General features: G+C 39.1%; 1 protein-coding gene across 1 annotated transcript in view; it reads right to left on the reverse strand.

The window, feature by feature from the left end:
- Window positions 1-14,755, reverse strand: part of ddx10 (DEAD-box helicase 10) — a 168,622-nt gene that overhangs the window by 114,560 nt on the left and 39,307 nt on the right. The window contains 1 exon segment of the mRNA NM_001102681.1: window positions 13,444-13,532. Within this exon segment, the coding sequence (NP_001096151.1) occupies window positions 13,444-13,532 (89 nt within the window).

The raw sequence follows: 14,755 nt of genomic DNA on the forward strand, positions 1-14,755 counted from the left end.
CACTGTATATAACCTGCCTAACTACTAGTTGACCCAGAGGAAGGCAAAAAACCCCATCTGAAGCCTCTCTAATTTGCCGCAGAGGGGAAAAAATTCCTTCCTGACTCCAAGATGGCAATCGGACCGGTCCCTGGATCAACTTGTACTAAGAGCTATCTCCCATAACCCTGTATTCCCCCACTTGTACTGAGAGCTATCTCCCATACCCCTGCATTCCCTCACTTGTACTGAGAGCTATCTCCCCTACCCCTGCATTCCCTCACTTGTACTGAGAGCCATCTCCCCTACCCCTGCATTCCCTCACTTGTACTGAGAGCCATCTCCCCTACCCCTGCATTCCCTCACTTGTACTGAGAGCCATATCCCCCTACCCCTGCATTCCCTCACTTGTACTGAGAGCTATCTCCCATAACCCTGTATTCCCTCACTTGTACTGAGAGCTATCCCCCATACCCCTGTATTCCCTCACTTGTACTGAGAGCTATCCCCCCTACCCCTGTATTCCCTCACTTGTACTGAGAGCTATCTCCCATACCCCTGTATTCCCTCACTTGTACTGAGAGCTATATCCCCTACCCCTGTATTCCCTCACTTGTACCGAGAGCTATATCCCCTACCCCTGTATTCCCTCACTTGTACCGAGAGCTATCTCCCATAACCCTGTATTCCCTCACTTGTACCAAGAGCTATCTCCCCTACCCCTGTATTCCCTCATTTGTACCGAGAGCTATCTCCCCTACCCCTGTATTCCCTCACTTGTACTGAGAGCTATCTCCCCTACCCCTGTATTCCCTCACTTGTACCAAGAGCTATCTCCCATACCCCTGTATTCCCTCACTTGTACCAAGAGCTATCTCCCATACCCCTGTATTCCCTCACTTGTACTGAGAGCTATCTCCCATACCCCTGTATTCCCTCACTTGTACTGAGAGCTATCCCCCCTACCCCTGTATTCCCTCACTTGTACTGAGAGCTATATCCCCTACCCCTGTATTCCCTCACTTGTACTGAGAGCTATCTCCCATAACCTTGTATTCCCTCACTTGTATTTTATTACTACTACTATTATAGCTTTAAACATTACTGTTCCAAACTAGAATATGAGTTAATAACCCTGTGCAAAACATTTCCTACCAACAATAAAAAAAAAAATGAATTCAATCTTTAGTAACATATAAATAAGATTGTCAGAGTCTAATTACAACCCCGGTAATGATATTCTTTGTTCTTCGCTCCAGCAACCGAGTCGTTAATTGACAGCAAATTCTGTACCATTTGCCAACAGTGGGAGCCGGGCACAAGGTACAATTAACGTATAGATCAAGGAAGATGTAATATAATGCCAGGATCCCAGGGTCTCTCGCTGGCTGCTGGCAACGAGGATGAGCAAATGTAATTAAAAAGGAAAAATCAAAAGCAAATAATAAGAAAAAATAAATAAAACACACTTCGCTTGGGACCACCACAGTTCAAGATGGAATGAAATGAACTTAGAGAAATGCTTATTCAGTAATGATTTCTCATGCTAATTATTTGTTTTCTTCAAGTATCACAAGATACAGAAGTTTAAATAAGGCCTACATTATTAACCAGTTATTGTCTGGGGCAATGGCAGATGGGCTCAGTCAGTTAGGATGGGACCAAGGCAGAATAACTATTTGCTCCCCTAGATACTCCTGGAGTTTTTAAAGGTCAATAGGGTGAGATTTAGGGCATGCGAAAGAAGGTATTTTTTGGAGCTATAACCTGGGATTTCAAAGGATACAGACTAAAAGGTATTTTTAGACAATTTGTCACCCTTGAGAGAAGCCATTTCCCCAGGGTGACAAAGTTCCTCTTCTTGCCCTTAGGGCAAACACTGATTTGCTGTTCTAGATATTTATAAGGTTATGGCCAAATGGGAGAAGCCATTTCCAGAGGGTGACTAAGCAACTTGTCTGGCATCACCCCTAGGCTAAGCACTTATTTGCGGTCTAAAATATTATTAAAGGAAAAGTAACACTAAAAAATTTTAAGTAAAAAATCTATTCTACCCTGCCCCAATATTTGCCCTATCCTGCACACCATTTATTATTTTGAATGCTTTAGTACAAAATACCTGTTAAAACTTGGCTACCGGTCATTTGAAGAAAGGCGATACGACAATGCAGGGGAAGTATTGCGGCGATCAACTGATCGAGTCTAGCCTTGCTTCTGTATAGGAAGGAGTCAGGCTAGGCTCAATCAATCGATCGCCGCATAGTGGATGCTTCCCCGATACTTCCCCTGCATCGCCGTATCGCCTTTCTTCAAATGACCGGAAGCCAAGTTTTGACAGGTATTTTGTACTAAAGCATTCAAAATAATAAATGGTTTGCAGGATAGGGCAATTATCGGGGCAGGGTAGAATAGATTTTTTACTTAAAATTTTTAGTGTTACTTTTCCTTTAAGGCTATGCACAATGAACAATGATAACCTATATCTGTAAGCTTGTTATAAGCTAAGGAAATCCTCCCCAAAAATCTGAGCACCAAGGTGGGCATGAACCAAAAATAAATCAACTATTATTCTAACACAGGGATCCCCAACCTTTTTTTTTACCACATTCAAATGTAAAAAGAGTTGGGGAGCAACACAAGTATGAAAAATGCTCCTGAGGGTTATAAACAAAGGCAATTTGGCAGCCCCTGTGTAGAGTGGGAGTCTTCAAGAGGCTCTGTTTGGCAGTACACCAGGTTGTTATGCAACCAGAATTTGCCCAAAAAAATTCAAAAATAAGCACCTGCTTTGAGGCCACTGGGAGCAACATCCAAGGGTTTGGTGAGTAACATGTTGCTCCTGAGCCACTGGTTGGGGGATCACTGTTCTAACAGGTCAATTATCAGGCCCGGATTTGTGGAGAGGCCGCAAAGGCCCGGGCCTAGGGCAGCGCAAATTTAGGGGCGGCATGCCGCCCCGCCGCAACAAAATTTTGAAATTTTGCTCCGATACGGAGCAGTGGGGATTTCTCCCCACTGCTCCGTATGGGAGTTAAATGCCTGCGCATGCACTGCGACGCGCTTGCGTCGACGTGTCGCGGCATGGGGGGCTTGTTCACGCATGCGCAGGGGGCGCAAATGGGGGACGGCCTAGGGGCGGCTGCTTTTTAAATCCGGCGCTGTCAATTATTGAAAGGGTTGCAAGTATTTCTGCAAGACCAATTGTCGTTCCTCATCACAAACAATGTTCCACTTAGGGGAAAATGTCATCACATATTTACCTCCTTTGATTATGTTACCATTACCCATTATTACATGAGCCAAAGGAGCATTATAGATGTCAATGCATCTTTCAGAGAAGAGCTCATTTTTCTTAGGCACCTTAGTAATATTACTTAGCAAATTTCTAGAATAAGTACCATGAAAAGCAAGACTCTATGTAAGCATAAAAAGGGACTACTGTGCCAACCTAATCCATAACCTATGGGCATGTCCCAAAATACAAACCTTTTGGAAAGAAATAGCCTCGTACTGGACACAGGTGACAGGAAAACCCCTCCAAACAAAACTAGAATGGGCATTATTCAGCACCACCACATCATACACAGGCCTAACCAAATCAGAAAAACTTTTGGCTGGGAGATTGGCGGCGGCGGCCCGGAAGACGATACTACACCAATGGCTAACCTCAGACACCCCATCCATAACACTAGCAAAACAAAAACTACACCACATATTTTACATGGACTGGTTAGAGACAACAACTAGAAAAGAGCAAATCACAGCAAAATTCTTTAACACATGGCTCCCATACATATCCTCTTTACCCCAATCAATTAGATACCTTACAGTCTACACATTCAGACAAACCACGTGGTATGACACGGAAATACTCAAAGAACATCCATTTGTAGTCGAAGCATCCCAGTACCTCCAAAATTTACAAAATCAAGAAACCGACCAGCAAACGCAAAGACCCCCCAGGAGCCAACAAATAAACAGAATGTTGGCCACATACCAACAGTGAAAACAAGTTCCCACAGGATCAAAGGAAAAACAGGTATGAGCAGAAAGTTCAAAGTTATTGAAACTGTTAAAATCATATGTTTATATTCTTTAATACCTTGTTACAAAAATGATACAAATGGAAAAATGTACCATTATTAACATTGTAACAACAATCTTTTTGACTACCAATAAATAAAAACATTGATTTAAAAAAAAAGGGGGACTACTGTCTGCAAGAGAGTCCTTAATGTAGATATACACTCAACACACACACCCAAACCCCTGCATTTAATATTTTGTTGCCCACAAAATAAATAGATTGTATTTCTCTTCCCTACAGCATTGGTTCTCCTGCTCCCTCCTATTGCTCATTGAGCCTTTCTGTCTGAACTTATAAAGACTACATTTAATGATACAAAACTGCTTACATGTATGTGGCTTCCTGGATGGTACCAAGAAAAATGCATTCATTTAGATTCTCATCCAACAGAATGCTTCCCTACTGGTGGAGAGGTTAAACTGTGACAGTTTATAATTAGAGAATAAATTGCTGTAATGGAAAAGATGCATTTTTGCATCCCTAGCCAGATGGCCAGTGCTTGCGAGCGGCTTCTTGGTGACATTAAGGCCGGAGAGCGGTCCTTGTGAGTCATGCTGCCTGCACACAGCTGGAATATTTAATCTCTTCATGTGCTTATGAAGGCAATTTAACCCCTTTGCTGGGCAAGACAGCAGGATACATATACAGATCATTTCCTTCAAGGTTTTAACTACTGATGGGGGAGAAAAAAAAAAGGATATTGAGCTACACAAATATATCTCGCTTTCGAAGAAATGCTGTACATTATGTTGTGGGGTCCTGTACCTGCTGAAGGGAACCACAGGCCTTTAGCAGCAAGATCTGTGCCACCAAAATGCTCCCAGTAGTCCTCCATCTTCTTTTCTGCCGATTCCCTGCACATTCTCTATGCTGCAGTCACTTACCTAAACTTAGGGACTGACACACTATACTGGATATATAGAATACTCTATATATAAATGTCACACTATACTGGATATATAGAATACTCTATATATAAATGTCACACTATACTGTATATATAGAATATAAATGGCACCCTATACTGTATATATAGAATATAAATGGCACCCTATACCGTATATATATAGAATATAAATGTCACACTATACTGTATATATATAGAATATAAATGTCACACTATACTGTATATATATATAGAATATAAATGTCACACTATACTGTATATATATAGAATATAAATGTCACACTATACTGTATATATATAGAATATAAATGTCACACTATACTGTATATATATATAGAATATAAATGTCACACTATACTGTATATATATATATATATATATATATATATATAGAATATAAATGTCACACTATACTGTATATATATATATATAGAATATAAATGTCACACTATACTGTATATATATATATATAGAATATAAATGTCACACTATACTGTATATATATATAGAATATAAATGTCACACTATACTGTATATATAGAATATAAATGTCACACTATACTGTATATATAGAATATAAATGTCACACTATACTGTATATATAGAGTATAAATGTCACACTATACTGTATATATAGAATATAAATGTGACACTATACTGTATATATAGAATATAAATGGCACACTATACTGTATATATATAGAATATAAATGTCACACTATACTGTATATATATATAGAATATAAATGTCACACTATACTGTATATATATAGAATATAAATGTCACACTATACTGTATATATATAGAATATAAATGTCACACTATACTGTATATATATATAGAATATAAATGTCACACTATACTGTATATATATATAGAATATAAATGTCACACTATACTGTATATATATATATATATATATATATAGAATATAAATGTCACACTATACTGTATATATATATATATATATAGAATATAAATGTCACACTATACTGTATATATATATATATAGAATATAAATGTCACACTATACTGTATATATATATAGAATATAAATGTCACACTATACTGTATATATAGAATATAAATGTCACACTATACTGTATATATAGAATATAAATGGCACACTATACTGTATATATAGAATATAAATGGCACACTATACTGTATATATAGAATATAAATGGCACAATATAAGGCTGATTAGTAAATAATTCAGATTCTCATTACATGAATGAAATTAGCATCAGAATATAATAAACAGACCTGTAGCATCAAATTTTATGATAGAAGTGCCTCAAATGTTTGATGATTTGCAATGACCCCTAAGCTTAGCTTCTCAACAGCTGCCCAGAGCACACTGAGCATGTGCAGTGCCACTGACAGTCATAACAAAATCCAAGATTGTGAGCTTATGTACACAACTTTAAAGGCCTAATGAAATATAGGGCCAAAGGAATATTTACTGCATTGAATACCCTTTGTAACTATTGCAGATCTCTGCACCACTGTCTTCATTTAATCATTAGTGGGGTACATAAATAGAGGTTGGGTGACAAATGGCGACAAATGGCGGCATTTGTCCCGAAAGTATTAAAACCCTCTGAATTATAGAAATAAAAGGATATAGGGACTATGGGCAGATGGTAAAGTAGGGGATGATATGAGCAGCTTTTCCACAAACACAGCAGGGCTGCTAATAAGGCCTCAAAAATAATCAAGTCTGCTTATGTTTGAAGAATGGCTTTATACTTTTTCAGAGGGAGTATGAGTATGCCTTCCATGCAAATAGTTGCAGATTTTCTTTACAATGTATTGGCTGTGTAAAATAGGCAAGTGCTAGCATCATGGGGAAACTGCAAGTCTACAAATATCCATCATCCGCTGTGTATCAACATAACCTCTTTGTGATGGGTTGCTTTGTGTCCTTGTCTCCTTAATTGAAGAAAAGTTCTATAGCCCCCCAGCAGTAAGAATGGTTCTATAGCACCCCAGCAGTAAGAATGGTTCTATAGCCCCCCAGCTGTAAGAATGGTTCTATAGCCCCCCGGCAGTTACAATAATTCTACAGCCATCCGGCAGTTACAATGGTCCTATAGTCCCCCAGCAGTTACAATGGTCCTATAGCCCCCCAGCACCAGCAGTTACAACGGTCCTATAGCCCCCCAGCAGTTACAATGGTTCTATAGTCCCCCAGCAGTTACAATGGTCCTACAGTCCCCCAGCAGTTACAATGGTCCTACAGTCCCGCAGCAGTTACAATGGTCCTATAGTCCCCCAGCAGTTACAATGGTTCTATAGCCCCCCAGCAGTTACAATGGTTCTATAGTCCCCCAGCAGTTACAATGGTCCTACAGTCCCCCAGCAGTTACAATGGTCCTACAGTCCCGCAGCAGTTACAATGGTCCTATAGTCCCCCAGCAGTTACAATGGTCCTATAGTCCCCCAGCAGTTACAATGGTCCTATAGTCCCCCAGCAGTTACAACAGTTCTATAGTCCCCCAGCAGTTACAACGGTTCTATAGTCCCCCAGCAGTTACAACGGTTCTATAGCCTCCCAGCAGTTACAATGGTTCTTTACCCCGACCCCCCCCCAGCAGTTACAATGGTTCTACGGTCCCCCAGTAGTTAGAATATAGTTCTATTAACCACCAGTAATTAGCATAGTTCCATAAACTCCCAGTAGCTTGGATAGTTCTTTAGCCCCCCCCCCCCAGATGTTAGAATAGTTTTACTGACCCCCAGTAGTCACAACACTTATACTCCCTGCATTATCAAACAGCAAGGTTGCATTTACTATTAGGTTAAAAGCACAATCCTTAATTCATTTACTCAGTATCAGAACAGTCTATTGATATTGCAAACATTAACCTTTCCCACTCGACATTCTTTATTTCGGTTAGCTTTACTGAAAGCTCAAGGGAAATATATATATTTTTTTTATACACTCAGAAATTCCTCACCGTGCCAGCGCATTTAATGATAAGTGATGCAGTGACCTCTGCATTTAGTTCTCTCCTCTCCTTGGTCATAAAATCTGTAAAAACCTTATGGTGTTATGGAACAGTAATAAATATATCACCTGCCCTTCCCTATATAGAAATCTAGTTACAGTGAGGGGCAACACTAAGAAGGACAGCCACATTGTCACATCAATTCCCCCAACTGTGTCTGTTTAGGTAAAACCTACCTAAATAAGAGGTACCAGTTACCTGGCAATAAGTGGGGTTTAGGGTGGATTAGGGTGGATTAGTGCCACTGGGCACTGGGTGTAACCAAAGGAAGGAAACCAGTCTGCCAAGGAATGGCCCTATTTGGGGGTGCGCAAAGCACTGTGTAAAGAGCTAAGCCTAAAATGCTTAATTGGTGTCCTCCATATTCCAAGACCCACAAACTACAGGGGATCCTTCACCAAATGTTGGACCACATGGTCTGAAAAACACTCCTTAACTAGTCATCACAGGAGTCTTATAATGCACATGTCTCTTTATCATGCCCCTGAAAGCTGACAATAATCTTACCCAGGATATAAAGTTACCTGCTTTATCCATATTTATTTCTTAATACCCCATGGTTAGCAGTAATGCTTTTCCTCTTTCTTATACAATAAGGTGACCATGACTTATCATCTAAAAAGTAAACCAATGAAGATTCAGAATAAAATATAAAAAAGGAAACTTTGGGGTGATAGTATCCCTTGAAAAATGTTGTGAGTGGGATTTTTCCACTCCAATACAAATTATGATGGTTAATAAAAATGTACAAATAGGCCTGAGACTCTATATATAGGTATGGGATCTTTTATCCATATACTAGTTATCCCAAAACCTCCGAATTATGGGAAGGCCGTTTCCCACAAGCTCCATTTTAATCAAATAATTCAGATTTTTAAAAATTATTTCCTTTTTCTCTATAATAATAAAACAGAACCTTGTACTTGATCCAAAAAAGGCTATAATGTATCCTTATAGTCAAAACAATCCTATTGGGTTTAATTAACATTTAAATAATTTTTTCAGTAGACTTAGGGGCTGATTTACTAACCCACGAATCCGACCCGAATTGGAAAAGTTCCGACTTGAAAACGAACATTTTGCGATTTTTTCGTATGTTTTGCGTTTTTTTCGGATTCTGTACGAATTTTTCGTTACCAATACGATTTTTGCGTAAAAACGCGAGTTTTTCGTATCCATTACGAAAGTTGCGTAAAAAGTTGCGCATTTTTCGTAGCGTTAAAACTTACGCGAAAAGTTGCGCATTTTTCGCGTAAGTTTTAACGCTACGAAAAATGCGCAACTTTTTACGCAACTTTCGTAATGGATAGGAAAACTCGCGTTTTTACGCAAAAATCGTATTGGTAACGAAAAATTCGTAAAGAATCCGAAAAAATCGCAAAACATACGAAAAAATCGCAAAATACCGATCATTACGAAAAAAACGCAATCGGACTCCATTCGACCCGTTCGTGGGTAAGTAAATCAGCCCCTTAGGGTATGAAGATCCAAATTACAGAAAGATTACTGTAATCTGGATCTCCATACCTTAAGTCTACTAAATCATTGTAACATTAAAAAACCCCAATAGGATTGTTTTGCCTCCAATAAGGATAAATTATAGCCTTCTTTGGATCAAGCACAAGGTTCTACTGTATTTTCTGGTGGCTTTCTTTAGCACTGAATGAACATAACAAAACATCAGAACTATGCTTAAGTTATACCCGCCAACAAGAGGAATAGTGCTTTGGGCTTGCAGAATTTTCATTTATAAAAGACAAAGCCTAAATTTAAAAAAAAAAAAAAATCTATAAATAAGAAAAAATGTTATTCGATATTGTAGTCCACAAACCACCCAGCAACTGCATGAAGTTATTATGCCTACAGTGACAATCCATATCCAAAATGCAGCGGCTCACTTTTCCAAACTGAAAAGAATGCTCACAACAAGCAACATCGCAAAAATGTTCTATCTGAAAAGCTACACTCTTTAGGACTACCGTGCAAGCGGCGTTTTGATCACTGCTAATTGTGTCAGTGATCTATACAATGAATTCATTCAAATGGGGAGTGCACTGTGCGTGTTATCACCCTTGGAGATACTTTTACTCCTTTATATATTTAAACCAACATATAACTTGTTTATATTTTCTGCACATTCTGCCACTAGGTGGAGCAGGCAGTAATATATAACTGCATAGAAAATGGTCTGATAATGTCCTTGCCAAACGTCATTGCTGCAAAGACTCCAGACATTATAGAATATATCTCAGCATGCTTAACACTTCCCTATAGCTAATTTACAATACCCTAAAGGAGATTTCTTAAGGTCAGAATCAGACCTCAAGGAATCTACAACAGTAGAATACGGACAGCTAAGCAAACAGCCCTGCTTGTTAATTATAATACAAATGGTTTATAGTACACTGGATATAAAAAGTCTACACACTGCCACACAAATGGCAGGTTTTTGTTCATGGTAAGCTACACAGGCAGGGACCTCCATCCTCTTATGTCTTCGACGCTTAACTTATTGCAACTGTATCTTGTATTTATTTGTATTTATTGTTATACTTTGTATTTATCTATTATCTTAACCTCCTGTTTGTATTAATGTATTCTACTGTACAGCGCTGAGTACATAAGTAGCGCTTTATAAATATATACATACATAATAGAAACAGAGATAAATCCTGTTCAGAACTTATTCCACCTTTACTGCAAAATAGCCATCTATACAAAGAAGTTGAAAACAAAACAAACAGTTTAGTGAAAGAAGAAAAAACAAAAATCATCCAAAAACCTGGCTGCATTAGTGTGCGCACCCATAATAATCAAGGATTGGCTGCATTCAGAATCAACCAATCACATTCGGTCTCATCTCAAATAGTATTTAGTATCCACCTGCCATCAATTAAAGTGGCTCTGATTGAGCTCAGATAAAGTGTGTTCCCGTAGAATTATTTCTCTTCTTCTCATACTTCAAAAGCTATGCTCCACAAAAAAAACTTTCAGAACATGACAAGGATCTTATCATTGAAAGGTATCAATCAGGACAGAAAAGTATCCAAGTCATTAAACATTCCATGGAGCACGGTGAAGACAAGTGGAGAAAATATGGCCCAACAGTGACTGTACCAAGATCAGGAGAAGGTCCCTCCAAGATTGATGATAAGACAACGAAAAAAATGCTAATGGAGGCAAGTAACAATCAGTCGTATTCTTCATATGTCAGGGTTGTGGGGTAGGGTAGCAAGACAGAAGCCTTTACTCGCACAGAAAAACATCCAAGCCCAGTTAAACTTTGCAAATTGTTCCACTATTTGGCCATAACTCCAAAAAGGTATGTGTGCCACAAAAATAACAGCACATAATCATAACAACACCATTCCAACTGTGAAGCATGGTGGAGGCAGCATCACGCTTTGGGGCTGTTTTTCATCAGCTGGAACTGGTGCTTTAGTCAAGGTGGATGAAATTATGAATAGATCCAAGTATCAGTCTATTTTGTTTGAAAACCTTCAAGCATCTGCTAGGAAGCTGAAGATGAACTTCACCTTTTATAATGACAACAACCCAAAGAATACATCTAAATCAACAAAGCAACGGCTTCCTCAAAGGAGGATCAAAGCTCTGGAATGACCCAGCCAGAGCCCAAAATTTAATCCGATTGATCATGTGTGGGGCGACCTCAAGAGATGCCCTACCAATCTGACAGTTCTGAAAAAAATTTGCAAGATGGACTAGGCAAAAATTGGCAAGTCCAGATGTGCCAAACTGATAAGGGGTGCACACACTAAAGCAACCAGGTTTTTGAACGATTTATTTTTTCATTTCTTTCACTAAACTGTTTCCGATTTGTTTTTGACTTCTTTGTGTAGATGGCAATTTTGCAACAAAGGTGGAATAAGTTCTGACAGGATTTATCACCCTTTCTTTTTCTTTGTTAAACAAAAACTTGCCATTTTGCAGGGGTGTGTAGACTTTTTATATCCAGTGTACATGCATTTCATTTTAAAACATAAGCAGCGTGGAAAATGCGACAGTGGCCCTTTAGGTAATCTACATTTCTTTACACTATTTTCTTCTTTGATTAATAATTAGTCATTGTTGGAAGGCTACTTTTGGTTCCTAAAGGGGATGCAGTTTATATCAGGGACCGTAAATCTGCTGGGCAAATCACTTTTGGTTGGGATTTATGAGCAATAAATTGTGAGGAGTAAAAAGAGTTTCTGGAAATTGTGCCACTTCAGCAAAAAAGAAAAGTGTTTCAAAAGTGAAGTGTTTCATTAATGCCTGGATGGCCTTACTTGTTGGGATCTCTTTTCAGGAACTATTTAAGTATTTAAAATGTAGAGCAGAGTTGAGTATCCTGTGCCACTCTACAGGATCATACCTACAACTGCAAACGCTAATAATATAAAGGCTCCAAATGGCAAAATGCCTTTTTATTTAGGTTTACTTATTTCCCGTAACCAACACTATTTAATGGAGACTGATGGAAACTCATTTGAACACCATTCACTATAAACAAGCCCCAGTATAAACACAAAAAATCCTTTGGTCAGTTTTCTATTTAAGAACAAAAAATATTTCTGGCCAATATTCTGTAAGTTAACAATTAACCTTCTGTGTGGTACTTTATCAAATGCTTTAGCAAAGTCTAGGTATATCCCATCCACTGCCACCAGGTTTCTGCTCACCTCCTCATAGAATATCATGGCTTTGACAACAGACAAACTGCTGTTGTTATAATAAAGGCTTTTTAACTTTCTTATGCTTGGCTGGTGCTGATTCTGATTCTATTACACCTCCTTATAGAAGGCAACTGGAGATTATAATATTCTGTTGGCCCAAAGACATGAGAACTGAGAAGAACAACATTATCAGAACCCAGACTTCTAGAACAATTTTCAGATCAGGTACATGCAAAGGCGGTCTTCCTATGTTTATTGAGAGGCAACAACGGAGTCACTGACATATCATTACAAATCACCTTCATACCATTTGTACACACATTTCAATAGGGACTGCAAGGGGCCGCTTGTGGAAAGGGAGGTTCCCAACTTTATACTTTCTGGACTTTTCAAATCATAAAACCATACGGAAATGAAGTAGCCAACCTCCTGGTAACATGGAGATGGATAAACCGGACTTGAGATATACTTATTTGGCACCCCGTCTGCAAATACTCAGTTTGGCTCTGGCATCTGCCAGGATGTTCAGTTCCTCTTGATGAAAACATGTAGGCCCCCCCCCCCAACCTAAGAAACGTTTTGCTGCAGTTAGTGCCCTCGATCTTCAGACCATGCTTTTTTCTTTTCTGATTCTTCACTTTTCTCCTGTTTCCCATTCACAGGCCTATACACAGTCATGATACACACAACATATTTCGCTATTTCACAGAAAAAAAAAATCATCTAACCAATAAACACAAACGCTAGATATTTCTACCAAAGAATGGATTCCCACTTACTGGGCATACTGAGTCAGGGGCAACTTGAAAACATCAAAAACTTCCTTGTTCTTCATCAAATAAACGGAGCGCAAGTAGGAGACGAAGCACTGCAGCATGTGGAAAAGCACAAAACGGTAAATAAATTAGATGTCTGCAAGAACAAGGTCAAACACTTAAGACAGCGGCTGACAAATTACATTTTTGTGTGTAAATGAGTTCTAGCGATTCCATTATTATTGCAGTAAACCATATGGGTGAATATTACTGGTGCAGTTTAACATTGTCAGCACTAAACAGTGAAGCAAAAAAAACTCCTGTCTGAACTATAATGTGATTTCAAGGCAGAAATCACATTATAAGTAGATACTGATCCAGACTGAGAACAGGTTGGTAAAGCTGGTTATACACAGCTGATATTGTGTGCCGACTCTACTTGCGCTTTGGCTAGATATCAAATGGGTTGGCTGAATTATCCCTTCAGATAAGGTCTTTTCTCTACTGATCTGCATAAGCTCTCCATGTGATCAGCTTGTTGGCTCAGGGACCAATGAATCACATAAGCATGACTGGGCTGATGACCAGGATGGGCAAAAGAGGCAAAGATTTACTAGTTTAGCCAAATAACGAGGGACTTGCTGTGCAGATTGCTAGTTATAGCAGGAGGTTTGTAACTACCCCCAGTGGCCCTACAGCAGCCCATGACTGTTGTATTTATACACATGTCTAACAATATCATCAAACACCCCCTAAGCCATGCTACAGAATATAAAAATGTTTTTTTTAGGGTCTCACATCCATAGATTTCAATGAGCAAGAGTAGCAAGGTTTGCATCAGTAAAACATGTCCATTTGTGCCAATTACTAACAGCACAGGAGCTCCACAGAGTGCAAGGGCAGGCATCCACAAGCAACGCAAAGCACTACTTCACACAACACAATTTAATTGGTCTAAATCACTCCTGTGTGTTGGGACCCATGGAAGGAGGGACCAATGCTTAACACAGGAAAAACATTGGTACAGACCCCCAGGAATGACTTAAGTTGGCCTTACACGCACCGATAATATCGTACGAAACCTTGTATCGTGCGATATTCGGTGCGTGTATGGCAAGTCGGCAAGTTGACTGATATCGCAGGAGGCTGCTGATATCAGTCGACTCGCCGATCGGGCACCATAGAAGATGCCTGAGCAAAATCTGCCATCAGGGCTGAATCGGCAGAAAGAGGTAGAAATCCTATTGTTTCTACCTCCTTATCTGCCGTTTCAGCCCTGAAGGTTAGTGGCGGATTTAACGATCTTTCGTGCGACCGATGGTCACACGAAAGATCG

The sequence above is a fragment of the Xenopus tropicalis genome, chromosome 2 (genome assembly GCF_000004195.4).
Source record: "Xenopus tropicalis strain Nigerian chromosome 2, UCB_Xtro_10.0, whole genome shotgun sequence".
NCBI classification, from domain to species: Eukaryota; Metazoa; Chordata; class Amphibia; order Anura; family Pipidae; genus Xenopus; species Xenopus tropicalis.